At 38.0% G+C, this 27,930-nt stretch overlaps 1 protein-coding gene across 3 annotated transcripts; it reads right to left on the bottom strand.

Annotated features, from left to right (window-relative positions):
• Positions 1 to 817: 817 nt before the first annotated feature.
• mdm1 (Mdm1 nuclear protein) lies at positions 818 to 21,707 on the bottom strand. Of its 3 annotated transcripts, none has more exons than XM_036577538.1 (15): positions 21,595 to 21,707; positions 20,547 to 20,652; positions 19,147 to 19,448; positions 18,399 to 18,533; positions 17,061 to 17,237; positions 16,311 to 16,450; positions 15,954 to 16,050; positions 13,424 to 13,444; positions 9,073 to 9,272; positions 8,126 to 8,389; positions 7,086 to 7,228; positions 4,313 to 4,449; positions 2,495 to 2,726; positions 1,640 to 1,708; positions 818 to 1,257 (listed from the first exon to the last, which is right to left on the bottom strand). In XM_036577538.1, the coding sequence occupies exons 1-15, from the start codon at positions 21,610 to 21,612 to the stop codon at positions 1,148 to 1,150; spliced, it is 2,151 nt and encodes a 716-aa protein (XP_036433431.1). In that variant the 5' UTR covers positions 21,613 to 21,707; the 3' UTR covers positions 818 to 1,147. The 3 variants fall into 3 exon arrangements, with proteins under 3 accessions (XP_036433431.1, XP_036433434.1, XP_036433433.1); XM_036577541.1 differs by lacking the exon at positions 21,595 to 21,707 and adding an exon at positions 21,386 to 21,481 and having other exon boundaries at positions 820 to 1,257; XM_036577540.1 differs by lacking the exon at positions 13,424 to 13,444 and having other exon boundaries at positions 820 to 1,257.
• Positions 21,708 to 27,930: the final 6,223 nt, after the last annotated feature.

Below are 27,930 nucleotides of genomic sequence, written 5' to 3'. Positions count from 1 at the left end.
CTAACCTTCAGTCTATATAAACATACTGGCTCATAATTGTGCTGAGTAACACTTTACATATGATATTTATATTATTTTTTTATTATTCTATTTTTCTACAATGTGTTTATTTATTTATTTGTATGATTAGTGTTTAGTGTTTTTTTAGTGTCTATTTAAATTCACACTTTTCCTGTTTACCATCTATTTAATGTTATCGCTACACCATGGGGTCTGAGAGTAACGCAATTTCAATACTCTGTATGTCCTGTACATATTGTAGTACTGACAATAAAGCTGACTTGACTTGACTTGATCTTAAAATTAATAAGCAGTTATAACACAAAAATGCTTAATGCTGACTGATGGAGTAGACAAAGTAATATTAGTAACCAGCAAAATCTGAGGTTTAATAGTATAGAAGAATGTGGAATATTTGACAAGCACCAGGTCACTGCTGACCTTTTTATGTATGTGTTATTACTGCTTATGAATGATTTTTAAGGAGATAATAACCTAATGAATAACCATTAATTAACAATTGTTAAACAATTCATGAACTTTTTAAAGGGTAGCCTTATTGTAAAGCGGTACCTGGTGCTGTGATGTGGCAAGTAACTGAATTACTGAATGTTCACCTCATACAGACCTTTAAACTCTTTTAAAATAAAATAGATATATGAAGTGTTCATCAGTGTAGTTTGCCATTTTGTAAGTCATATGCTGATCATACAATTGTTTTCCTCATATCCGCAGCCTTAGTCTCATGCCTCCATTGTCTGGGAGAGATCATATCACAGAACAATCGGTTTTATAAAAATGTAAGAGTTTAATCACAAATGAACAAAAACACATTGATTAATGTACAAAATATTTTTTTTTATTTTGCATGATTTCATTTAGAACAATTAAAAACAAAACCTGAATTATGTACATTGTTTAAAATTATTGTCCTTACCACATTAGTTTGGCCCTGACTGTGCTACATTGGTAGTATCAAAATATACTAAAAACCAAACTAAATCACATTACAAATCTATATTCTCTATTTTTTTTAAAAAAAAACTTTTTTTCCATTAATTTTCACTTTGAAATTACGCTTGCATACAGTATAAGAAGTACAATGCTGTGATTGCTAATGTCCACACTGCAGGATTACTGGCTTTTATTAACTCTTTCCCCAGAAGTCCTCTTTCCTCCTCTGGGCACGGTCCAACACCTGGGACGCCATGGAGCAGGAAGCTGCTGACCTGGACGAGATCTGAGACAGCCTGTCATCTAAAGATAAGGCACAAAGGGTAGTTTCAGATATATAACTTGAGGATCTTTTCAAATCACTTGAAATAATTTAAGCCAGAGGAAATTATGCTAATGTTGAAAAAAAAACAAGGTTAAAGATTTTAAGCTTCAGTGATAAAAAGACACAAAACTGCTTGCTTTTTTCAGCAGCATCTACAATTTAAAACTTATTAGATGCTTTCAGCATGTGACCACATCAAAGGATAAAGAACGCTTAAAGTAGGTTGCTCTGCACTCTAGACAGACAACCTGAGTTGTTTCATGTCTAATCGCGTGAATAAAATGCTGACATAGTCTTAAGTACCTGGAAATTACCCTGATCTATTAATCAGACTACTATTGTTAATGACAGCTGTTTTACCATCATCAGATACACCAGAATCGCTGGAAGGGAAGACAAATTGATCTGGCCGATGGAGTCCCAGGTTACCTTTAAAGAAAGCCAAAAAATATAAATAAGATAAATGGTTTGGTCATTTCTTTGCGATGGTCTGATGTCTGATGTTGTTACTACAAATCACATGGACACTATATGTGGCAAATAGAACTGCATCTGCTGATGGAGTCTTGGTATACGTCATGGCAAAAGTTGTCAAAAAACTTTAGAACAAACTAAAAGGTGGAGGTAAGATATCAATGTCACATATCTACACATGGTGTTACGTTTCAGTGGGTAAGTCACAGTCAAGCAGTGGAGCTTTGCAGTCCCATATGTGTAAGGAAATATTGGAGCATGAATTCCACTACAAGACTTTCCATGAAACTCTTGTTGGGAGGATGATGTCAAACTAATCCCACTGGGGACGGCCCGACATCAGATTTCAGCGTGGCCAGGTAGCATAAGGACCCGCAGTTTCGGAGGGGAGCATCAGCAGACAGCAGATGGAAAAAACAGACTTCACATGTAGACATGTTAATGGAAAAAAACAGAGAGAGAGAGAGAGAGAGAGAGAGAGAGAGAATGAGAGAGGATGGGAGACTGACCTAAATTACTCTCCTGCTCTTTCTGGCGGTAACTTAACCTCTCTCTTTTCGCCCTGACGGTAAATGAGTCATTGTCACGTTTCTATGGCCATTCTGCTTATCTGGCTTCTGTATGGCACCCATGCGATAGATAGGCCGATCACATTGGTGTAGCAGTGCTTGAGTCGGGGAACACCTTGTGATGAATGTATTATACTTAAAGGCTAAAATATGAAACTGTGTGAATCTGTACCGTTATGCTGAAACTCTGGGTTCCTCAGTGTGCCCTGGATTCTGTTGGCATGTGGTGAGCTGTTGGCTATAAGCCTGGCACTGATTGCTCGTTTTTGAGGTGTTCTGACTGTTTTTGGTTTAGAAAAGGGTTCAGGAGAGTCTTCAGCCCATGTGTCTTCTCTCAGAGGAAGCGGGTCGACAGTGGCCATCCCTGCAGCGGGGGAAGAACGGGGCAAGCTACCGTTCTCTGCCTGTAGAATGACAAGAGTTTCACTGCTGACCAACAGTACATGTCATTTAACTCTCAAATAGTCACTGATGAAGTTAAATGTAAACATTTTGAAGCAAATGGATTCTTGACCAAATCAAGCTTCACCTCTGACTCGAAGCCCTGATAACCAAACTGAACCTCTTATTTTGGACATATCATGAGAAAAACTAATTCACTGGAAAAGACAGTGGATGGAGATCATCAGAGATATCATGAACAAGCCATTAAGAAGCCTAAAGACCCAAACAGAAAGCAGGACATTCTAGAGAATCACTGTCCATATGGTTGCCAAGAGTTGGAACTGACTTGATGGCACTAATAATAATAATAATAATAATAATAATTATAAAATGTAAAACAGTTTATGTGGTAACAAAGCCACAACCAATCCAGCAAGGCAGTGAAGCACCTTTTTAAAACTTATTTTAAAGCATATTAACCAATATATTTGAGTGTATTGCCTTGATTTTGTTTGTAGTGACAAACAACAACAATACAACAAATAAAAGCTGAAATCTAAATGGCTGAGATTTCCCTTTGCATTACTAATGCCAAACCGCATACTAGCATATAAATAGTATGTAAATAGTATGTAAAAATAGTCCAGTGCCATTAGAAGTGCACTAGTGTAGTAAATAAAGTATAGCAGTGTGTGGTTTGGGATGCAGCATTTTATTAGCCAGTGAGACACATTTATCAGTCTATCAACTCCAGTGGCTCATTATAGCTTCGCTGTGCCACTCGCTAGCTGGTTATTAAAAACCTCCAAGTAAAAGTGGCGCATTCATATAAAATAATACTGTTAACCCCTTAAAATCCCAGGCTTATTACATACTAAGGCTTATTATTTATTAAGTACTTCAATGCAAACTGGTGGAGCTATTCTTATAGAATTGTGTAATGAAACTTTTGGCTCGCCGGTGGTCCCTGGCCTTTTAAGGGGTTAAAGGTAATTGCTAACTAAGGAGCAAGGCTGATGTTGGCTTATTATTCGCCAGCTTCTTTTTCAAAATTTCCATTCTACATAAGGTCAACTTCAGCTTCATATTTATGTGTTTAGTACTTAAGAGCTTTGGAAGCTTTGGTAGCTATTTGTATTAGTTTTGTACAGTCTTTTTCATTTGGGATATTCTGAACCTGAGAGATTCGAGTTATACAGGTCCAGTCCACTAATCAAGCTAATCTTCTCTGCTTCGCATTTCCTGGAGACTGCATCTAAAGAGTCCACATATCTTTTAATCATTTTCACAGTCATCCTGGCTTTTTAAATCACCAAGATGCAAATTAGCTTGCTTAAAGATACGTGTTTATTCTATCCAGTTTAAATTCTTAAACCATCAGGGCCTGCATGTGGTCCCAATTGAATGTCTCACTCTCATAACTAAACAATTACATTTATTTATACTAGTTACTGAATAATAAGCCTAGGATTCACTGGTTATATATAAGGTGGCATTTATTAAGATCCTTTGTTCTTTTATTTACAGTATTTTCAAAATGAAGGCATCTAAATAACTGATTTTGGATTAGCTTCCCAATAACTGTTACAGAATGCAGTTTGAGTACCTTGCTGTGTGCTCGTGGAGGTGAGCTATGATTGAGATGTTTGTAAGGTGAGTGGGCTTTGCCTAGTGGTGCTTCACTCCTCCTAGATGTCCTCGAGGAATTCTTCGTCTTGGGAGGGGAAACCAACATAGCACCTCCTGGCAAGCAGAGGAAGAACACCAGCATCAAAGGTGAACTCGCACTCATTTCTGTGATTATATATGTGATATATGAATATAGTGGGTTTGATCAAATAATGGAAGCACCGGAGTGTAAGTATAATAACAGTCTTTGTAATGCTGTTATAAACATTTACATGAAATTAAGGTCAGTCTTTAAGAAAAACAGATGTTATTATTATTGACCAGTTGGTAGCAAACAATGTGGACTGAAGCCTTTCTTTATCTACCTCAAAAAACCCCATCCAGATGTAGAAAGAAAAATGAAAAATGACTCATCAGACCACATCACTTTCTTCCATTGCCCAAGGCCTACATTGTGCACGCATTACACCAGGATACAGTACGTATTTTTCAGCACTTTGATTACAAGAGGTTTCTAAAGGAAAGCCGGCCTCTTAGATGAGAGTTCTGAAGAAAACTATGGTTCTGAAAACTATTTAAATTATGTAAAATTATGTGTATTTAAAAGCCAATATTTGTCTTTTCCTTGTTTAAAAAATAATAGTCATAAATAATAACAATAATAAATATCATTTTGGATACTGTCTCTCTTAGTGCCTTAAATTTGCGGATCTTTTACTGGCACATCTCAAAGAATCAAAAAATCTTTTCATTTGTTGTTTCCATTAATTTGTTCGGCCAATTGTCAATAAACTGACATGAAATACCATTAATCCTAAAATTATTTCTGTTATTAAATTAAGTTCTACTTCAACAAGCAGAATTTCTCCTCCAGTTATAATGGGATCTAACACCACAGTAGCCACTTGAATAAAACATCATAAATACCTAACTTAAAGGGGAATTCCACCTGGTTTTCAAAACGTCTGCATAGTTCAGTCGTTCCGATGTGAAGTCATTCTGTGGTTTGGTGTGAAAGACTGACTGATTCAGATTTACAGTGGTAGTGATTGCAACCAGGGGTTGCAAAGTCTATGTGAATGTAAAGGTATCCAAAACCTCCACTGAAAATGCATGTCTTCTGTGTTTTTTTATATGTGATGTTGATGACAGTAAAATAGTGGTTTCTCATGTAAAATAATGTCTCAGGCACCAGACTGCATATTGATAACCATTTCATGTAATAACTTTCTGTGAGGGAGCTTTTAGAGTACACGTGCCAGGCTCCAGTCCTTGTGGGCCAAAACACAGCAGACCTCATTCAGCTCATCAGCTTATTAGCAAGGTCTTCATGAACTGAATCCAGAGCGTTAGAAGATGGTAAACACTAGCATCTCCACAGCACTTTGGCCCAAAAGGTCCCCACTTGCACATGCCCATTTTAGAGCAATTAAACTTCAGACGTCTAGTTTCTATCACCACCACTGTGAACAATTCAGACTTGGTAAGTTTCGCTAGAACGGAGCATTTCATACCAGACCACTCTGAATTTTTTGTTTAAATTTTTTGTTTACATAGTGATAAATTCGAAGCTATATATTTTCATATACATGTAAAATATATATTTTACAACTATCAGTAACTTAAGTGCTGAATCATGAACTTCTAAAGCATCTAAAACTCAAAATTCTATAATTTATTTTTTTTTTACTTTCCACTTAAAAACTTTTACCTTGAGAGGTTTTATGCAGCCAACCTAAGGTAAAATGATGTTTAAGTGAAAACTTAAGGCCAAATATACATTTTTTGCAAGCAACCACTGCATTTTTTTCAGTGTAGGCTTAAAACAACATTTCTGTTTTTTCACAAATACAAAACTACCATGCTGACTATGTGAAGTCCTGTCACGGTATCAGTATGATTTAGAAAGTTTGCAGGATCTGCCCTTATAAACTGTGTGGGAATGCTTCTCTGAATATCTCACAGAAAACCCCGCTTCACATCAGACGTGTCTACATGGAGTCATTGCATGACAGAGAAGCGAAACGTGTGGTTGTATGCCAAAATGTTTGGAGTTGTCCTTCAAAAAGAGAACAGAAAAAAATCCTAAGTGGGTGGTCTAATGTCACATATGGTGACATGCTTTTTAATCATAGTGAAACTACTGCCAACATGCAAAGTGGATTTACATCCAAGTTTATAGCTAAACTGGCATGACAGTCATATTAATTGACTTCTACTGACTGCGCTGAAAGGGTCTACCATTCCCTCATTATGCAGTCATATGCATATGTTTGGGTGTCCATGGTTAGATAACATGTGTTGTGAAATAAGTATACATATAATAAATAAACATATCCTCTAGAGAGAACAAACTTCTGCACATTTTAATGCACAATTATTTACTGAATTTAACATTTTGGAAAAAAATTAAACATAAAATGTGGTGTGTGCAGATGTTGTGACACATTTTCAATTTTATTCTATGTTTTTTTGTCCAAAATGTTAAACTCAGCAAATAATAACAAATTATGCAATAAAAATTGCTGAAAATGTGATATTTAAGTTTGCTGTCTGTCGAGGATGTGTTAATATATTTTCACTTAGAAAATCAACAAAACAATTCAACCAGGGGTGTTCAAAGTTTTGCATACAACTGTACTGTCTTATGTAGCCTGTTTCCAAAGGAACGTTTTTAAGCTCAGTATTTGTCAGTGAATGCTGGATCAGTGGTAGATGTCTGTGCAATGAATATGATCTATGATGGTTACCAGTTGTTGGAGTGGTGCGGTCATGATGTGTCCTCTGGGCAGTCAGCATGGTTTTCAGTGTGGGTGTAGGTAACCTGCCCTCATCTGTGAAGCATCTGGACCCCACTGAAGGTGATGAGGGTTCACGCTCCGGCACTCTGACCCTGAGTGACAAAACCTCATGTAAAATTCAAACAGACAAAATCACCATAACTTACGCATAATAGGGTTGGGAAAAATAATCAATTCTTGGACGTGTCGCAAAAGATTCTGCACTCATGCTCAACAACCTATAACCAGACAGTCAATAGTTGTTAACAATGCCAAACATTTGTGATGAAAAATGGTTCACTATATTGTATACAAGGTGGTTTAAAGAACAGAAAGATAAAAAAAAAATGTAGTTTCATTTTCTAGTCTTTTAGTTTATAGTTATGTTTGATGAAACAAAGACAGACAGAGTGCACATGGGCTATATTCAGATTCAACTAAGCTAGTGACACTTGTTAAGGCAGACAAATATGAGAAAAATCTTAATGTGGGCTACACTGGATAGTGTTGCTTTCAGTTTACTTGATTCAAGCATGTACATCAGTTCCACATGAATAAAACACATTACATCAACACAATTCTTCCAAAAGTAAGTCAAATGAATGACGTAATTGTGTTGATGTATTTCATTCATGTGGAACCAGTGTACACCACTGAATCTAGTAAATTCAAAGCAACACTTTTTCAGAAATCAAAAATCAACATGCATAACAAATCATTTTTAATCACATCTTCATACTTGGAATTGAAATCAAATCGAAACTGAATCTGACTTCAATCATGACAGGCTTAAAGATTCCCACCCCTAATGCATAACCCTGCATATGGTGTACATAAGCTTACCTAAACATGTCCTATTCAAGGCATGTACTGCCATTGTTGTCTTTGAGGTTAGAGAATTTCACTGATGAAAGGGAAAGTAATATTGACAGAAAGTCCATGAAGCAGATTATTATGTCACAGGCCATTTCAATAGATTTTGAAGTGGGAAAGAAATCTTAACCACATACTTCTCCCTTTTGTCTTCTGAATGCTCATTCATGTCTTCTTCCTCATCTGACTCCTTTGGCTGCTGGATAGGTGACTCCTCCCTCTGCTGCTTTATTTCAGCCACACCCCTCTCACATGGATGCGCTTCCTCTTCCCATGCCAGTTTCCTCTGCACAGGAAGGGTGGGGCCATTGGAAAGTCCCACACCTTCAAAGGAGCTCCTCCTACTAGTTGACAAGGAGACAGATGCCCCAGGGCTAGAGCTCTCCCTGACACTATCCACCCTTTAATGGTACAGCACACAAAGGCCACACTCAGAAAGTCTAATACTGGTAAATAAAAAGCCCCTGATAATGAAGAGGAGAGAGGAGAATCTCCACAGTTTAAATTGAGATTTCAATAAAAAATGAATGTACACAATTTTTACCTTAACTCAAATGTAGCTGATCAGCCGAGCCGATGTTAGGTGTTTGAAGATGGCTTCTTTAGTTTCATAATGGAGGAACAAGGCTAATAGAGCTAACAAGTAATAGAAGCTTATTACTCACCAATAAGATTTGTGCAAACTACATGCCTGAATCATTAGACGCTTGGACAAAAGTACAAACAAAATGTGCTTTTGTGTATGACCTACAGTGTCAGAAAGCACATAACCAAGAATGTTTGAGATTATTTAACAATATGACACAATTTGACACAGTTGTTTGATGATTTAATGCTATTGGTTTAAATAGACTTCCATTACATTTTAGCTACTTTAGCCCAACCCAAAAAATAAAGAAGCAAACAGAGACCAAATGAATGTCTTGGCTGATTGGCTACATTTGGGGTAAAGGGCAAGTTATGTAAATTTGTATTTTGGCTGAACTATTGCTTTAACAATCTGAAGTAGTTTTGCATCTGATGAAATCTGAGTTTGAAAGAGAGAGTCAAGAGAAGGTCTCAAAGCCCATCTTGATCTCTTCACCTGGCAAGGTCCAAGGCCTCAATGATTGGACTGTTGGGGGACTGGCTGTCCTGTTCAGTGAGAGTGGAGGATGAAGAGGCACTAGAGGCCTCCCACAGGCAGTTCTGTTCTGAGAGGATCTGGCTGAGGTGCTGCCGGGAAAAGTGTGTCCCCCAGGCCCTTCTCCTGTAGGCTTCTGCTTTCTCCCGCAAGTCACACACCTATGTAGACATTCGAAAAGAACAGCGGCAATCAGATGAGAAAAAGACTACAGCTACAGATGCTTCAAATCAAGTCCAATAAAAGCAATGCAAAAAGCCAAATCACAGATCATTTTAGTATACTTGCACTTGAATGATTGGAATGTTAAAATATCAAAACATTGGGTCAGCTCCTTAACATTGCATCAGCTCTTTATAATTCTAGTATAAAAACAAATCAAACAGAAAAGAAGGGAGAAAGCATTCAAGACAGCAAGTGCTGATTCATAAGCAGTATCCTGTCATACACAGAGATGTGAATTTTCACAAGGCGTGTTAGCAGGTCAATGATAAATAAGGCTTTCAAGATGATCATTTAAAACATTCTTATTTTAAAAAGACATGATGTGCATAATTAAGTCATTATATTGATTTTACATTGCTTTTATAATGGTATAAATAAATGTTTAAACAGAATCTTCTGTTTTACCACCCAGACAGGTGGAGCAACCACACAACCACAATGTCAGGTGGTGCCACACATTAATAAAAAATATTACAATTTTAAATAATTCATGACTACTAAAACCGTGCATAAACTTTTATCGTCGAACTCAACTGTATAAATAAATTTTTTCAAATAAATAAACCTTAACACACCTCTATGGTTTTCCTGGGGTCGCACCTGCTGACTTGGTCAAGAGAACAAGCCAAACCATGACTCAAAAATGACATTTTTCTGATTTCTCACCTCATTTCTCATTTTTCATCCACCTTTGTGTAAGGGCTATTGTCCTTAGCACTACACAATAAAGGTCACTTGGGGCCTTCTTTATGATGCAATATCCAGCCCACTCTTTCTTAAAAGTTCTTTGTTGTCGGTTAAGCCGCATGACATTTAAGGAAATGAGAATTTATGGACAAAAGATTTTCAATGGGTTGAATACTTTAATAGCAGCTATACTTTGCAATATGGTACACTTTAAAGTTATCAAGCATAAAAACATGGCAAACTGTTTTATTTAGAATGTTATGTTACATTACCCTTTTTAAAAGTTTATTTAATCTGCATATACGGTTGGATGGTCGCACCTCCTGCCATTTTTAGACTTTAGAAGGCATAAATTCCTACATATATATATGTATTTTTTTTTTTTTTTAATTGATCCACTGAACATATTCACATAAAGAAGGTATTGTAGAATAATGTGAAGAATGTCATTTATTAATTGAATTACTTAATGGGAAAATAACCAACTTGGACACAAAAAATACACATCATGTCATTGACCCTAGCAGAATAAGCACAGTGATTATAACACCATTCATTTCTACAGGGTTAGTATGGATTTCACTGAAGGATTAAGGACTGAAGTATTATTCAGACCAGATATGATTTCCTGACTTCTCTGTGAAGTACAGGGCATTTGTAGTGTTCGTGGCTGACTGACAGGGATAACAGATTTCCATATGAATTACAGATATGGGAGTGTCTTCTCGATTTACACAACAGCGTCACACCAAAAAGGTTCCATGTATTATTTGTAGCTTAAGCTGCTGACGTAGAGGATATGTCTTAACTTTTATGGTCATTTCTCTCATCCTAACCATCTTCCTAGCTGTCTTTAGTGAATGCAATGTGTAATTTGCATTGGCATTAGCCAGGGAGTTTACAGCCAACAGGTAATCTTTTTTTGAAACATATTAATGTTGACGTAGGCCACTTATTCATAGGCTTGATTTGACCACAGAGACATAAATGCTTCCTTGAGTGTCTCCATACCTAAAAAATAGCAAACGTTCCTTTCCCACAGGATATGACGTAATATTTACCAACTTGTTACAAGGAGGACACAACCTGGGGGTTGTATTAGCAGTTCATTACATAGTAGATAAAAGCTGTCATTATCTTTTCATGTTGGAACATGCAGGACTAAAATCACAGAGGTACTCAAGTAACCTCCTCATGTAAAACTAATCCAGTCCAAATAGCACTTTAGTCTTAGAGCTAACATTCTAAAGAGATCATCAAATATACTAACCCTATAGAAATGAGAGGAAATGCCAAATTAACAGAACATGAGAAAGCTTAGCTTAGAGAACTGTAGTGCTTTCAGTGCAGCTGAAAAGGGTTCAGTGCAATCTGAGGAACCACACCAACATAAAAACCTGAAATACTCCATAGTTCCATAGAGTATTTTCCTTTTGAAGAGAGTAAGAATTTCCCTGGGGGGTAACTTTGACAGTACTAATGGAACACTTGACATGTTATTGTCTTATGATAGAGAGTTTCTTTAACCTCTTAAGTCGGGGCCCATACTTCAATACCTCATAGTAGTAGTTACTGAATAATAAGTATTAATAAGTATTAAAATTAATAACAGTGAATATGTAAAGTAGCATTGAAAGATGTTAAGAATGTCTTTTCCTTCTCCTGTATAGTCACTGTTTTGGTGATGGCAACAATCTGAAACAACATATCACTGCTGTCGGAACAAAACCTTGTTTCTCCAAAATGGTAACTTTACAGGAGAAGAAGAAAACATACTTTACTTTTAATGTAAGTCAATAGAACCAGACATTTTTCTGAGTAATTCTGGGCCGTTTCTTTTGGTCCATTCTTCATGAACTTTGCCCATAATGTAAAGGACAACAGGCGTTTTCAAATTATGTCAAAAACTGAAAAACGTTTTCAGTTTTGTTCCGACAACAGAGATTATTCTGCAAAAGTCAGAGACCCACCTCCCCCACTCCCCTGCACTTTATTTAGTTCCCTGTAGGGCTGAAAAATGAATCTGTTTTTATCGCAAGAGCTGCAATTTTACATTATAATTAACAAGTTCCAAGTGGGGAAATATAATTTAATAACATGGAGTTTCTAAACGGCCTGTAGAAGAGTTAGACCAATCAGAAGCAACTAATCACCCATGTTCTGTGACATCACAACACAACTACATTCAGCATTTAAGCCTCACAATTTAAGTCACAGTTGCAATAATGGTCAGCAAAGTTACGAGTAAGGAGAGTAAAAAATCAGTGAAAAGAACAGGAGTTTCCAAAACTAGACATTATAAAAGATTAAAAGATATAGAGAAAATGGGACTCCTAACAACCATGTAAGTCCTAGCAGGCCACCAAAACTGTCAGATAAACAGCACTTAAAGCTTTCATCTTTGAGACAGAGGAGAAGCTCCACTCTTATTTCAGGTCTAAAAAGTCCACAGGTGTTTCTGTCCATCCTTCCACTGTGAGAAGAAACTCAACACTATGAGTCTGAAAGGATGAGTAGTTGTAATATGCCCTCAGATTACTTTGAAAAACTGAAAGCAAGTCTCCTAAAAAGGATTGAAGCTGTAATAAATGCAAAGGCTGGATATACTAAATACTAGTGGATATACTTATAATATGTATTTAGTTGTTGAGGTGTCTGTGCATTTTTTTGTTAAATATATCATTGCAGTTAAAACAAAATCTCATATCTCCAAAATGGTAACTTGACAGGAGAATGAAAAAACATTCTTAACTTATTTGACTCTTTCATTGTAAGCTAATGTAAAGAAATTTTATTCCAATATGTGGACCATGTCTGTTGATTTACTAATCATAAAATGATGTAAAAATGAATTGTTCTGAATTGGCAACATTTCTATGACACTGAAAAATAAATAACTTGTACTTGATAACTGTTTTGACTGGAAGTTAAATAAGGATGGCCTTTTGATTTTTGCACAGTATTGTAACTGAAAAATACTGTTATATATTACAAGCTAAAAAGTGTTTTAAAGAAATACAGGTCTTTGCTTAGCAGCAGATGCAATGAAATAGTGTAAATCATGCAATTCAAGCATCTAAGCATCTTAGGAGGCAAAAAATAACCAGCAAAACCACAGACAACCTGAAAGTTCTGTGGAAAGGATGCTGCTTACAGAGAGCATCTTGCTGACTCAATAGCAGTGAAACTCTCCCTCTCACACACACTCATACACTTCTCCTCCTGTGTGATATGATGAGGCCTAATAGTAAGTCAGATCAAATGGGTAGAGGTCCAAGAACATGACACACACGAACAGAACCACACGATCTTGAGTGAGTAGTCTGCAGAGGTGTGAAGGCATGTGAGTGACACAGATACAAAAGAGGGAAAGAGATGATACAGCAGAGCAGCCATTTACCTCGTGATACCATTCGTGACCCTGCAAGATCGATGACACAGACCAGTTATTAGAGAGACCATGGTGTCACGTCCACTATTGTCTGATGCTTACTTTCATTTGCTAAAGCTTTCACATGACGCGCTTCTTACTTCAGCCTTCTTTAAATCTTTGATGGGTAATAGTAAACCCACAAACCCTCGCAACAATACAATGTCTCACAAAGGTTTCAATTTCCTACTCTTTCATGCATTCTGTATTAGAAGTCACACATCCTGTAGATGCGCATTAAAAAAAGAACAACTGACAGCAGACAAAAAGTAGACAAAAATGTCTCTGTCTAAATGCTTTTGAACATTTACCTTTTGTGCATGTGTATTCCTTTTTGACTTGTGTATTCCTTTTTGAGAATCAACACTCTGAGTTTGTCATTTTTATAATTTAAAGACTCAATCTGGACAATTTATGCCAGTGGAAAACATATACTGACGTAAACTGATATAAATCTACAAACCTCAATTCCCAAAAATTGTGACAGCAGGCCTAAATGCAATTAAAAGCAGAAAACACTTGTAAATCCACCTGTGACTTGTAAATCCACCTGTGTTTAAACAAAAATAGTACAAATCTGAGATGTTAATGTTTTACCTTAATGACTTCAGTAAATACATGCTCATTCTGAAATTGACGCTTGCAAAACATTGCATAGGTCTTAAACAGGTGATGTCATGCTTGGGTTTAAATATAGCATCAAGGAAAGGTCTAGTCTTTTGAAAGCAAGCATGAGTTGAGTTTCACCACTTTGATAACAAATGCATCAGAGATTAATCCAACAACATTCCTTAACCAGTGATCACAAGGATTTTAGGTACTTTACCCTCTATGGTGAATAATAATATCATCAACAGATTCAGGGAATCCAGAGAACTGATACAGCAGACTGAACGCCCGTGACCTTCGATCCCTCAATTGGCACTTTTTTAAAAACTGGCATGCTTCTGTGATGGCTATCACCACATGGGCATCAGACAGTGGAAGTCATATGTCAACAACGTCCAGAAACAGCACCAACTTCTTTGGGCTTGAGCTCATCTGAAATGGACTGATGCACAGTGAAACATGTACTGTAACATGTCTGATGAGTCAACCTTTCTGCATAATCAGAGTGCGGCTACCAGACTGGCCTGCCTGCAGTCCAGACCCGTCTCCCACATTATGAAGTGCAAAAATGACAATGCTGAAGACTTGTATGATGGTAGAATGGAAAAAAACTGGTGTCATCATTCCACAAGCAATAATTAAGGGTTGTTAAGAGAAAATGTGATGTAACACAGAGATTAACATGCTCCTGTCCTAACTTTTTTGGATAACGTTGCATGCATAAAATTTGGAATGAGCATATAAAAACAAGTTTTTTAAGGTAAAACATCAAATATTGTGTTTTTTGTTCTGTTTTCAATGTATATACAGTCACTGGCCACTTTATTAGAAACACCTGTACACATAGTCAATTATCCAACCAGCCAATCATGTGTGACAAGCTTAATGCATAAAATCATCATCAAACACCAGAATGGGGGACAAAATGGGATCTAAGTGACTTTGATTGTAGCATGATAATTGGTACCATATAGGGTGGCTTGAGTATTTCAGAAACTGCTGATGTCCTGCAATTTTCACACACAAAAGCCTCTAGAATTCAGAATGGTACTAAAAACAAAAATATCCACTGAGTATCAGTTCTGTGGGCAGAAATGATTTGATGAGAGAGGTCAGAGGAGAATGGCCAGACTTGTTCGAGCTGACAGGATATGTACAGTAACTTGAATAACCACTCTTTATAACAGTGGAGATGGTGGATGGGCTACAACAGCAGAAGACCACATCAGGTTTCATTCCTGTCAGCCAAGAACAGGAATCTGAGGCTATGGTGGGCACAGGCTCACTGGAACTGGAAAGCTGAAGATTGGAAAAACGCCACCTAGTCTGATGAATCTTGATTTTGCTGTAGTATGCAGATGACAGGGTCAGAATTTGGTGTAAACAGCATGAATCCATGAACTGAACATACCGTGTGTGTCAACAGTTCAAACTGGTGGTGGTTGTGTAATGGTGTGGGGAATGTTTTCTTGGCACATGTTGGGCTCCCTAATACTGGTCAAGCACTTGAATCCATGCCATGAATAATTTAGGCAGTTCTGAGAGTAAAAAGAGATCTTACCAAGTATTGAAATGGGGTTCCTAATAACATAACCAGTGAGTGTTATTTATATTTTGAAAAAATATGTGTCTAAAATCCTGTGTACTAGTTCCAAATAAACTAGTTCCAAGACTTTTAAAAAATTGAGAGATTGGCCACAGATGGTCCTCAGCTAATAACCCAGGTGGAGCATTTTTAAGCAAAACCAATGTTATAAATAATTTTACATTGAGAATAATGCTGTCCAAAATAGACTATGGGGAATGGCATAACCTTATATTCTGTATATATACACAGCATAATTTTTCCATAGTGTAGGAGTGAGTGATCTGAGGTCAGGGCCTGGCTTACCTCCTCTCCTACAGCCCTGGACCTGACCCAGGCTCCATCTCTGTAGCAGTACTGAAGAGGAGAGCGAAAATTTGAGGTATATTCAGTTTTCATTTTCCTGCCACAGAAAGGAGATTGAGAAGTTAATTCATGTAGGACATGTGTATATTGTAGCATTATAGACACAATAGTCTTACTGAATGTAACTATACAAAGAAGCATAAATGTATAAACATCACATTTGCATACAAATATGCTTTAATGTAGTGATGTGAGGTGGTACAGGGCAATATGAAAAGTACATACAATATTGCAGAAAAAGTTACTTGACTTCCTTTTATTTGATTCCTTACAACAAAGCCATAAACAGACACACACCTCATGACTTTAGGTGAAACGTCTTTTTGTTCACATGCAGCCCTCACTTCCTGCTGCAGGGGCTGTGGCTCTGGATGAGTTTCCTCTTTGGGTCTTGACTTCTTGCTAAGACGCTGCTCTCTTCTCTTCTTCCTTTTACTCTGCCATTGGTGACATACAGAGGGAGGAAACCTGTATTATCTATTCCTACATTTACTGAACTTCCAAATAAGAATATCTTTTCAGTTTTATTAATCCTTAAAAGTAAGCACTAACAAAAACAGACCATAATTTTATATTAATTACTTCTCACTTATAGCTAATTGCACCAAGCTGATTCTATAGAAAAAGCAGATTCAAACTTTTTGGAGGGTTTGAAAGAAGAAGAGGACACATTTTCTTATGATTTGAATTTGATGAAAAGTTATTGTTATAGGCACAGTCAAATTTTGTGGAAAGAACAACTATTCTTAAAATTTTGCTATGATTGTCATTTTTGACATTAAAACGTCAAAAAACTGTCAATACAGAATGTACATGAAACGTAAATGTAATTCATCACGTCACTAGCTATGTAATTAATTATGTGACCACATATATACAATTAAACTATATAGCAAAATGACAATACTCTTGGCTTTTAAGGGTTAATAGCTGCATTTGTGAAGGGTCTGTTGATCAGAAGTTTATTCTGTCTCACTCTGGCTGGATATGTATAAAATTCATGCTTAATAAATGCTTGTCATACTGTATGTCTAAAAACTGCAGTACCTTCTCTGGAGAGATATTCTCCCTTTGGAACTGTGGAACCTCATTTAGTTCCATGTCTCGCCGTAAGCGCGGGGGTCTCAGTGGAGGGGACCCTTTAAAGCTCCTCTTATACTCGCTCTCCATTTCTACTGGGTTCGACTTGAAAGGTGGGATTGACTTGTTGCTGCTGTACAACATCTAAATCACAAAACAGATACAAAGAACAGCAGTGAAGTTAAATGGATACATTCATTATGGGCATGTAAGTTTGTTTAGAGTCATATTCAGAATCCTTTACATTCCTTAATTATCACTCTGCTAACCACTCTGAAGGGTATTCTGTCATAAGTATTCATCAATTGTGACATAAATAACTCGCTGCTACCATCTGCTGGAAGAAAATGTAAGTCCCAGTAATCCTAGCTGTGTTGCCAATGTTTACCAAGCAAAAGTACATTTTTACATTTACTTAAAGAGATTTAGCAGTAATAAGATAATGATATTGAAATGTAACTACAACATGCTGTGCACAGGGGCTGCACAATGAACTGTTTGTTATTAGTTATCACAGTATCATTGCAATAGTGATATCTCTCAAGGAAATTCATTTTTAAGTACAGTACTATGTAAAACAAAAAAACACCCTTCATTTATTTAATTTCCAGTCAAAAAAGCCATGAAGTACAGATTATTAATTTTTTCAGGAGGTATTTCTGAGAAGATTACATATAAAATAATCCACAAGCATAAGAAAGCAGAAATTCAAGCGAAAAGTAAGCAGTAGTTGTCAAAACCGGAGCTTGAAAATTATATAAAATAAATAATGAAAAAAGAGATCACTAAATGTATTTGGGATTACTTGGATAGTGTGAAGCTGAAAGCGCAACCATCTTTTAAGACTGAACTTTTGGAGGTGTGGAAAATTATTCCTGCAGATTTCTTTGCAAACTGAAAGCAAGTCTCCTAAAAAGAATGGAAGCTGTAATTAAGGCAAAGATGTAAACTTTAAATACTAGATGTTTTGATATTATATTTACTTTTCGAGGGATCTATGTAAATATATATTTTCTGCTATTTTGTTGATGCTGAAAAAGCTTCATGGTCATTTTGCCTGCAAATTAAATAAATAAAAGGGTGCTCTCTGGCTTTTGCACAGAACTGTATGTCACATTAATGTTTTTGCAATACAGTTTGAATACATTGCAAAACATACCACAACTGCAATATGGTTACAGCATGGTAATTTGTCCATATTTTGCCGCTCTACTATTCACCCTAACTTTTAACAACTGGGTGTAATTTACATATTTTACTCTGTGGTGATACATTGCTATGTGCTGTGAAAGTCTGATCACGTGCCTGTTGTGCAGCGAGAAGAGGCGATTCAGCCACTGGAGTTTTCCACAGAAACTGCCTTTGATACTCAGAACTCTGGCGGCCATTCCTCTGGCGCTCTGACCTCAGGCCTGCCTTCTTCTTCAGTGCATGGTTTATCTAAAAGACAATATACAGGCCATCTGTGAATGGATACTGTATACCACTGTATACCTTTAAATGAAGTCACTCCAATTAAAATGAAACGACTAACAATGATACTGTTAAGTGTTGTCTTATAGACTTATTGGTCACATTATTGGACATAGTGCACCTTGTATGTACACAGTTAGAAACTATAGCTCATCTTTTTCCATGTACATGCACTAGTTCTTCATCAGTGGTCAGTATATGACCACAGGACCCCTGTTGACTATATACGTTTGGTTAGTGGGCTGTTCTTAACTTTATGACACTACTGTGCCTGAGACACTCACACCAGACCAACACACACTAACATGTCACTGACATGCTGGTACCACTGCTGTGCTCAGAACGGTTCACCACACAAATAGTATCTGGTCAGTGTCTATGCAGCAACAGATGGGCTACAGTTAGTAACTGTATAACTACAAAGTACATATGGTAGGCGTTTCTGATAAAACGGACAATGAGTGCACGTAAATTGTAGGTCTACCTATAATAAACTGGCCACTCAGTGTAAACATGAAGGCCTTGGTAGCCTTTAACCTTGTTAAGCTCCCTGTTTATGAAAGAATAGAACTGCACTCACCCCATTTGAGGGATGCTCCTGTTTCTCTTGGTCAGCGGAAGGAGCAGATTGAACCTCTTCCTGGTGCTGGATTGTCTTTGGGGCCCTTGATGGTTTAGACACTCTTGGGGCCAAAGGGGTCTCTATCTTCTCTGCACTGCTGGTTCGTGCTACATGCACCACAGCTGGAGGGCTTCCGGGCCTGGTTAAATCCTGCTGCCTCTGTGAAACAGCTGAATTTCCCCACTGGAGAGAAGTGGGCACTTGGGGTGAGTAAAAGGGGACCCGCCTCTTGGACTGAAACTGGGGTTCTCTGCTAATTCCTATAGATAAATGGAAGCAGCATGGAAACAACAAACTGAATGGTGTCTAAGTAACCCTATAGTGTAGACAATGAAACACTCTTGAATGATTCCAAATACTGTATATCCAGGATTTTCCTCATGAATCCCATAGTTTTTCAAGACCAGACTGCCAGAACTTTTTAATGGCTATCTGTGAAGGTCATAACTGTTTTACAGCAAGGGAAAGCATGAAATATGATATGCATCAGGGGAGACAGGAGGTGAAATTGAGAGAATATTTACAGACTTTGTGACTTATTTTCTCTTCAGTGTATTCAGAATTTTGGACTTTTCAGAGTACATTACTTCAAGAAAAGTGTAATAAAGTTAACCACCATCATTTTCATCATCATTTTCGAAAGTGAGTCATGATTCATCCAGGAGGGACTGGAAAAGGTATGGAATTTCATCATGGGGAAAGGACATTACTCCAAATACATGTCTGGTGCACTACTCATAATTAAACATGTATTTGGAGTAATGTCCTTTCCCCATGATGAAATTCCATACCTTTTCCACATTGCTTTTCTGGAACTTTCAAGACTCTCTCTATTCATTTTTTTGCTAATAACTTTCTCATGTCAAGAGAAAATATGAAATAGGATATGCGTGGGTGGGGGGGGTCAATTGTGCCAGAACATCCCTGCTACAAAAAACACAGTATGTGCTGATTTATACTGGTCTGATGCTGGTTTAGTTGGTCACCTAGCATTGCTGGATGACCAGCATACCAACATCCACAACACAACATATGCTGGTTTTGCTGGTTACCAGCCATGCTGGTCTATGCTGGCTTTTAAAGCAGGGATACCCACAATTTTATTGCATTTTCTGAATGGTCATACTTTTCCAGGTCTGCCCTTTAAAATCCACACTTTACTGAATTTCCAAGGCTCTTCCAGACCTGCTCAACAATTCTAATGTCACATTTCACAGCAATCTTCATGGGATCGCACAGGGGATTCACAGAAAGCATACCACCTCCTGCACCCACAGGTAGTTTGTGAATTAAGAATTGCAGTACAAAGACAATCTGCCACTGTTATTACTTTAAATGACAGCTGAAGGTTATCTTACCCAGCTGATCAGAGCGGACTCCAGCCAATCGCATTCTGCGCTGCGGTGACGCGCTCTTCACTCGCCTCGGTCGAGTCCTGTATTTATTCTGATATTCGCTGATGCCCTGTGTGAAGTTGGAAACACAAAACCGCGGATTATGAGAGTATTTGCTGCTCTGTCATTTCTACATTTAGGTATTGCTCCTGACACTTCTCAATTGTGCTTTAACATCTTAATGTACGTCTGGTGTCCGAGCAGAATGGATTTATAACGGGTCAAAGGTTTAACGTAATCCACATTTAGCCAGCTACTCAAAAGGGCTCGACAATAAGACTTTAAATCCTTCCTTATCGTCGCGTCTCGGTGTTATTAAGCCAACGCTTAGAATCTCAAGGTCGTTTTCTTCTACAGAGTATGTTAAAGGACTGGGCTGTTTTAACACAAATCACGATATAATCGAACATATCCGGTCTTATTTATCAAGGAATCGCGTGTACGCAGCACACTATAGCTCAGGTAGTCCTTAACGTTACACGAGGCTGAATTTGGCTTCCTATTCGATAGCTTGTTGTTCGACTTTTCCCGTTCCACCTTAAATAGTGCAGCAGTTACGTTCTGGCGCCTGATGCTGAGGCGCTAGAATGTAACTGCTGCACCATTTAAGGTGGAACGGGGAAATTCGAATAAGAAACTGGCTTGTTTCGTTACTAGTTAGCTACGTCGAGTTGCCTCTGCGCTACCTAACCAAAACAAGTAATTTAAAAGGAAGATTTCAGGTTCTTAGTTTCGTATTACATTCGCCAACACTTGTGAGGAAGTTAATCTATAAAGGCACAAAGCATTAGGCTTTACATTACCCTCAATTGACCCAGTTAAGCTCCTGTTTTTTTGCAACCAAAAAAAAAAAGCGAAACCGTTTCGTTCACCCTGCCAGCTTTGCTTTGACTTTAAAGGCGGTGACGTAGACAGAGTGCGCTGTGTTTACAGCTCTCCGCAGCTCCGCAGCCGAACAGCCCGTGTTCAGTGTCTGAATAAGGTTTGTGTTTGAATAAGGTTCACAACGTACCTTAAAACGGACAGTCATTTTAACCCTGAAGAGGAGCTGACAGTCTTAGCGAACGGAGTGAACAATTTCTGCTTTTGTTGGCTGCACACTAAGGCAGCGTAGTGAGGGTCGGTTACAGTAGACGCCGGTTGCCGTGGTGACAGTTGTAGCGTCGCCTCAACACACGCATGCGCAATAGGCGGCGTTGGTAAGCCGCTTTTTGTGCACAGCTTTTGCAAAACGTGCTTTTCTTAAACAGCCCAGTGTCTGTGTCAGTTCGTACGTAGGCTAGGACAAGATTTGGAAACGTTTGTAGACAGGAATATCCATGATATCCACCTGATATCCACGTTTGATGCCCATATAAACAGTCACACTCATGCAGCATGCACAGTATTTTTGCGAACCAAAGTTTCTTTTGCAGCAAGATTTGAGTGTGGGGCCCAGATTTGAGTGTGGAGCCCAGTGCTTTAAATGTGCAATGTGAAAACAGGTTTTTTGTCGCCCTCTTTTGGATGAGAATAGTATGACACATACTAGATCAGTTTACTTTTTATGTATTACACTGTCGTGGCTGAAAAGGGATATTGTTAACACGTAATAATTGTGATGATTTTAGATTACCTTTATACAAATGATTGCATAATCTGCCTGCACAAGCTCTTCCTAACATGGTGAACCCTCATCAGGCTGCTGGTTGTCTTACAAGGTGCTGCTGAAAGAAACTGCAAACTTCCGCATTGCAAAAAACAGTTTCAAATTATAGGACGTTAATGCATGAATGGGACCGTTTAATGCTGAGTTTTTAAAAAAATGTATCGAAATAGCATCCAGTTTTATAATCACATTAATATTTCCTTTTACATTTTAATTTTATTTTTTTTTCTAACCCACTGAGGGAATTGTGTTTGGTGTTGTACTTAAAGCCCATCTATGGAAAAACACAGCAAGTTAGTGTATCACCTTAAATGCTTTGTTAATTCTTTGTATATATGTATGCACCTGTCTGTTCCTATTAAATAAATCATTTCATTAATTTCAAAATTTATTGTGCCACCATTTGTAGTTTTTTTTTAAACAAATGTGTAAACAGTTTTTCACTTAACAGAGTGCACAACTATTTTCTTTAAACTGCACCGTGACACCACAAATGAAATATACATACATACATACATAGCTGTAATGTGCTTGTAAGCTTCCGTTGAAGCTCATGAATCATCATTAGATTATTTTGTGCATTTTACACTGAGCTGCTTCCTGTTGGGTATAGATATTACACATACATGCATAAATGCAGGTATATGGATTTCTGGGGCTGTATTCATGAAGCTTCTCAGAGTAAGAGTCCTAATTTACAATCTGTTCCTGTCAGTAAAGTCAAAGTAAATAAGAGAGAAATCTGATCTTAGCACTCTTGAGAAGCTTTGTGAATCCAGGCCTTGGACTTCAAATAAGTTTGCATTTCTGTTCATGACTGTCACAGGTCTGTACTACACCTACATTTGGTAAAACACTGAAAGTGACCTCAAAGGAACTGGAAAATGCAGACTTCTGTGCCTTTTCTTTCTCTGTAATGCAGCTCTTCTGAAACTCATTATTACTTTAGCTATTCATATAATTCCTAAGGCGAGTTAATCAGCAGCTGTAACAATAATTGACTTACTGTAGCCAAGGGTTCTCAGCAAGGTATGGCATTCAGATGGCTCGTCTAATCACATTGAAATTAGACTCTCCAGTAGACGCTGGCATGATTCACAAGCGATCAATGGTTTCAATTGATCATCCTATTGCTGAGTCACAGTGCCATGGTCTTCTAAGGGCCTCTAAAGCGCTTTACTTTCTTCTTTTGGTTCAAGATTGATTCATGTTCAAGTTCAAGTACAGTTCCGGTATTAGCTCTCCGTCTGGCTGTCTTTATCTTGAGATCAGCTGTGGTTTGGGACTTGACTGCGTGTGTATCTTCTCAGTATTAATCGTCATAAGACCAGATGCAGAGATGCTCATTTTGATCTTTGATTTGAAAGAGTCTGTGTCCTCATTTGTCATTGTTTTACATTTTCTTAGCTCAACTTACGACATGTATATGGTTTTATGCACCAAGAACAATTGTAATTCACTTCTACATGACCATTTTCCAACCTCTCTTCATCCCTAAAATAGGGCGTTTTTGCTACTATGTCTTTAAGGCTGATATGCACTCACCAAGCACTTTATTAGGATCACCTGTTCACCTACACATTCATGAAATAATACAATTAGCCAATCGTGTGGTAGCAGTGCAGTGCATTAAATCATGCAGATGCAGGCCAGCAGTTTCAGGTATTGTTCACGACAACTATCAGAATGGGGAAAAATTGCAACCTCAGTGATTCTAACCACGGCATGATTGTTGGTGCCAGACAGGCTGGTTTAAATATTTCTATAACTGCCTGGGATTCAATCTCCTGGGATTTTCATGCACAATAGTCTTTATAGTTTACTAAGAATGGTGCTATGAAGAAAAAAACATCCAGTGATTGGCAGTTTTGTAGACGGGAATGCCTTGTTGATGAGAGAGGTCAATGGAGATGGTCAGACTGGTTTGAACTGACAGAAAGGCTGTGGATACTCAGATAACCACTCTGTGGAATTGTGGTGAGCAGAAAAGCATCTTAGAATGCACAACATTTCAAACCTTGAGGCTTATGGGCTACAACAGCACAAGACCATGTTAGGTTTAAATTCTGAACAGAAAGCTGCAGTGGGCACAGGCTCAGCTGGACAGTTGAATATTGAAAAAACTTAGCCAGGTCTGATGAATCTCGATTTCTGCCAAGGTACACAGATGCTATGGTGAGAATATGACACCAATAGCATGAATTCATGGACCCAAACTGCTTTGTGTCAATAGTCCAGGCTGGTGGAGGTGGTGTAATGGTAGGGAATGTTTTCTTGCTACACTTTGGGCCCATAATATAAATCCATCATTTTGATCGTTTGATTGCCACAGCCTATTTGAATATTGATGTTGACCATCTATATCCCTTTATGGCCACAAATTGCCCATCTTAAAATGGCTACTTCCAGAATGATAATTCACCATGTCACAAAGCAAAAGTCATCTCAAGCATGAACATGACAAAAGTGTTTTTCAGTGGTGTACACAGTCACCAGCTCTGAATCCAATAAAACACCTTGGGATGTGGTAGAATGAGAGATTTGCAACATAAAAGTGCACTAGGAAAATAGCATGATGCAATCATGTCAACATGGACCAGAATTTCAAAGGGATATTTCAAACATCTTGTGAAATCCATGCCATTAAGAATTGAGGCTGTTTTGAGAGCAAAGGGAGGTCCTACCCAACATTAGTCTGGTGTTCCTAATAAAGTGCTTTGTGAGTGTATATGTAAAATACCTCTGTTCTGTCTGGCTGCCCTGTACAGTGCCTCGTTCAAAAAGCAATATGGACTAAATAACTTTTGGGGTAAATGCGTGGGCCTAAAATGATGTAATTTGATATATGTAAATGTGTGGAGCTAACATGCTGTGGATGAGTGTATGTAACTAGACTGGGTTAAAGTGCTGTAGGTGGGTATATGTAAATATGTGGAGCTAACATGCTGTAGATGGGCACATGTAAATGTATGGAGCTAACATGCTGAGGATAAATATATGTAAATGTGTGTGGCTAACATGCTGTAGGCAGGTATATGTAAATATGTGGAGCTAACATGCTGTAGATGGGTATATGTAAATAGGTGGGGCTAACATGCTGAGGATGAGTCTATGTAAATAGGTTAGGCTAACATGCTGTAGGCTGGTATATGTAAATAGGTGGGGCTAACAAGCTGAGGATGAGTCTATGTAAATAGGTGGGGCTAACATGCTGTAGGCGGGTATATGTAAATATGTGGAGCTAACATGCTGTAGATGGATATATTTAAATGTGTGGAGCTAACATGCTGAGGGTGAGTCTATGTAAATGGGCGGGGCTAACATGCTTTGGACCTGTATATGTAAAAGGGATGGGGTATGCTGTTGGTGGATGTATCTAAATGAGTTACATTTTTATTTTAAAATTTTGATTCCAGTCAAATCAAGTGGCTACTTTTATTGCTCAAAGCAGATCTCTTTTAAGCCATTAGGGGGCAGTCGTGGGCTGGAGGTTAGGCAACCAGCCTTGTGACCAAGGTTGTGGGTTCGATCCCCTCAGCTGAAAGTACGTGACTGAAGTGCCCTTGAGCAAGGCACCTAACCCCCAATTGCTCCCCGGGCGCCGTGGATAGGGCTCCCACCGCTCCGGGCAAGTGTGCTCACTGCCCCCTAGTGTGTGTGTGTGTGTGTTCACTGGTGTGTATGTGGTGTTTCACTGCACGGATGGGTTAAATGCAGAGGTCTAATTCCGATGTGTTCAGACACAGTTGGCTAAAAGGTTCATTAAAAATACGAAAAAAATTCAAAGTATCAATTTGCTGTCCCTGACTACTCAGATGTAGGTCTGCTGATGAGGCGAGGACAGTACTTTACCTATTCAAAGCACTATGTTTGCTCTGCTAATTAGCAGTAGGTAATTAGAGTGAAGAACACTATTGATGTGGGTTTGCTGTCTCCAGGCAACACAAGCTTTGATATATTACTTAGGCACTGAGTGACTGCAACTCCAATGGTCATCCTCCTCATCCTCTCACCTACTGCCTTTCAGTAAGCCTCATCTCTGTCTATCTAGAAGTCTTTTCAGCTCAAACAGCTCCTACTGATCTTTAATATTCAAAGTTCAAAGTTGCTAATACTCACCAGGTAATATCAGCAACATATATTGGTATTTTGGTGAAATAAAATGACAAATCTATATTTTTGTTTATTTGCTTATGTATTTTCCAAAAAAGTAAAATAGTAAGGCAGAAAAAACTCGCCCCCTGGTATAATGGCAACACTCGGGCTTTAAAACAGAACGCCAGACAACTTGAGCGTAAATGGTGCCTGACTAAGCTAGAAGTGTTCCAGTCCGCCTGGAAGGAGAGCCTTACAGACTATAGACGAGCACTTGCTACAGCACGCTCAGCTTATCTCTCCTCTCTCATAGAAAACAATAAGAATGATCCTAGATTACTTTTCAGCACAATCTCTAAACTAACAGAGAACAAAACAGTTAGTGAACCCCAGATGCCATCAACCTATAGCAGCAACGATTTTATGAATTTCTTTAGTGATAAAATTGAAAAAATTAGGCAGAAAATTCAGAATACGCAATTAAACTCTAGAAACCTGCTTCCCCATAATGCCAGCCTCAACCTTGAAAATATTATAATTCCTGCAAAGAGGCTGGAATCGTTTACCTTACTCCAAGAAAATGAACTATTTAAAATAGTCTCTTCCGCGAAATCATCTACCTGTATGCTAGATCCGATTCCTACAGGTTTACTCAAGGAAATTCTGCCAGAAATAACCAAGCCTATTCTGTTAATAATAAACTCTTCTCTTAGCCTTGGGTACATCCCAAAATCTCTAAAACTAGCAGTAATTAGACCGCTGATTAAGAAAGCGAACCTCGATCCATGCGAACTTTCAAATTATAGACCCATCTCGAATCTCCCCTTTATATCGAAGATCTTGGAAAAAGTTGTAGCAAAACAGTTAAGCTCCTATTTACATAGGAATCAAATACATGAAAAATTCCAATCTGGTTTTAGGCCACATCATAGTACAGAAACAGCACTAGTAAAAATTGTAAATGATCTATTATTATTTTCTGACCAAGATCATGTGTCCTTGTTAGTCCTCCTCGATCTTAGTGCGGCATTTGACACAATAGACCACACTATCTTACTAGACAGACTAGAAAACCTTGTAGGGGTAACAGGAACAGCTCTTTCCTGGTTCCGGTCCTACCTCACTGATCGGTATCAGTTTGTTAATATAAACGGTGAATCATCTGTTCTCACAAAAGTAAAATATGGTGTTCCACAAGGCTCTGTTTTAGGACCTGTATTATTCACTTTATATATGCTACCACTGGGCACCATTATCAGTAGACACGGCATAAACTTCCACTGCTATGCCGATGACACTCAGTTATATTTAGCAAGCGACCCAGATGATAGAATTAAACTTAGCAAGATTGAAGACTGTATACAAGACATAAAGGACTGGATGTCGAGTAACTTTCTCCTTCTAAACTTGGATAAAACAGAGGTTCTGCTTCTTGGTCCAAAAGCAGCTAGAAACAAACTGTCTAATTTAACACTTAAACTTAACAATTTCTCAGTTGCATCAAGCTCATATGTAAAAAACCTTGGTGTCATTATAGACCCTGATCTGTCCTTCGACACACATATAACTAATATTACTAGAACAGCCTTCCTGCATCTCCGCAAT

This window comes from Colossoma macropomum, unplaced genomic scaffold, assembly GCF_904425465.1.
Source record: "Colossoma macropomum unplaced genomic scaffold, Colossoma_macropomum, whole genome shotgun sequence".
In the NCBI taxonomy this organism is placed as follows: domain Eukaryota; kingdom Metazoa; phylum Chordata; class Actinopteri; order Characiformes; family Serrasalmidae; genus Colossoma; species Colossoma macropomum.
This window is presented reverse-complemented; position numbering and strand designations above follow the sequence as displayed.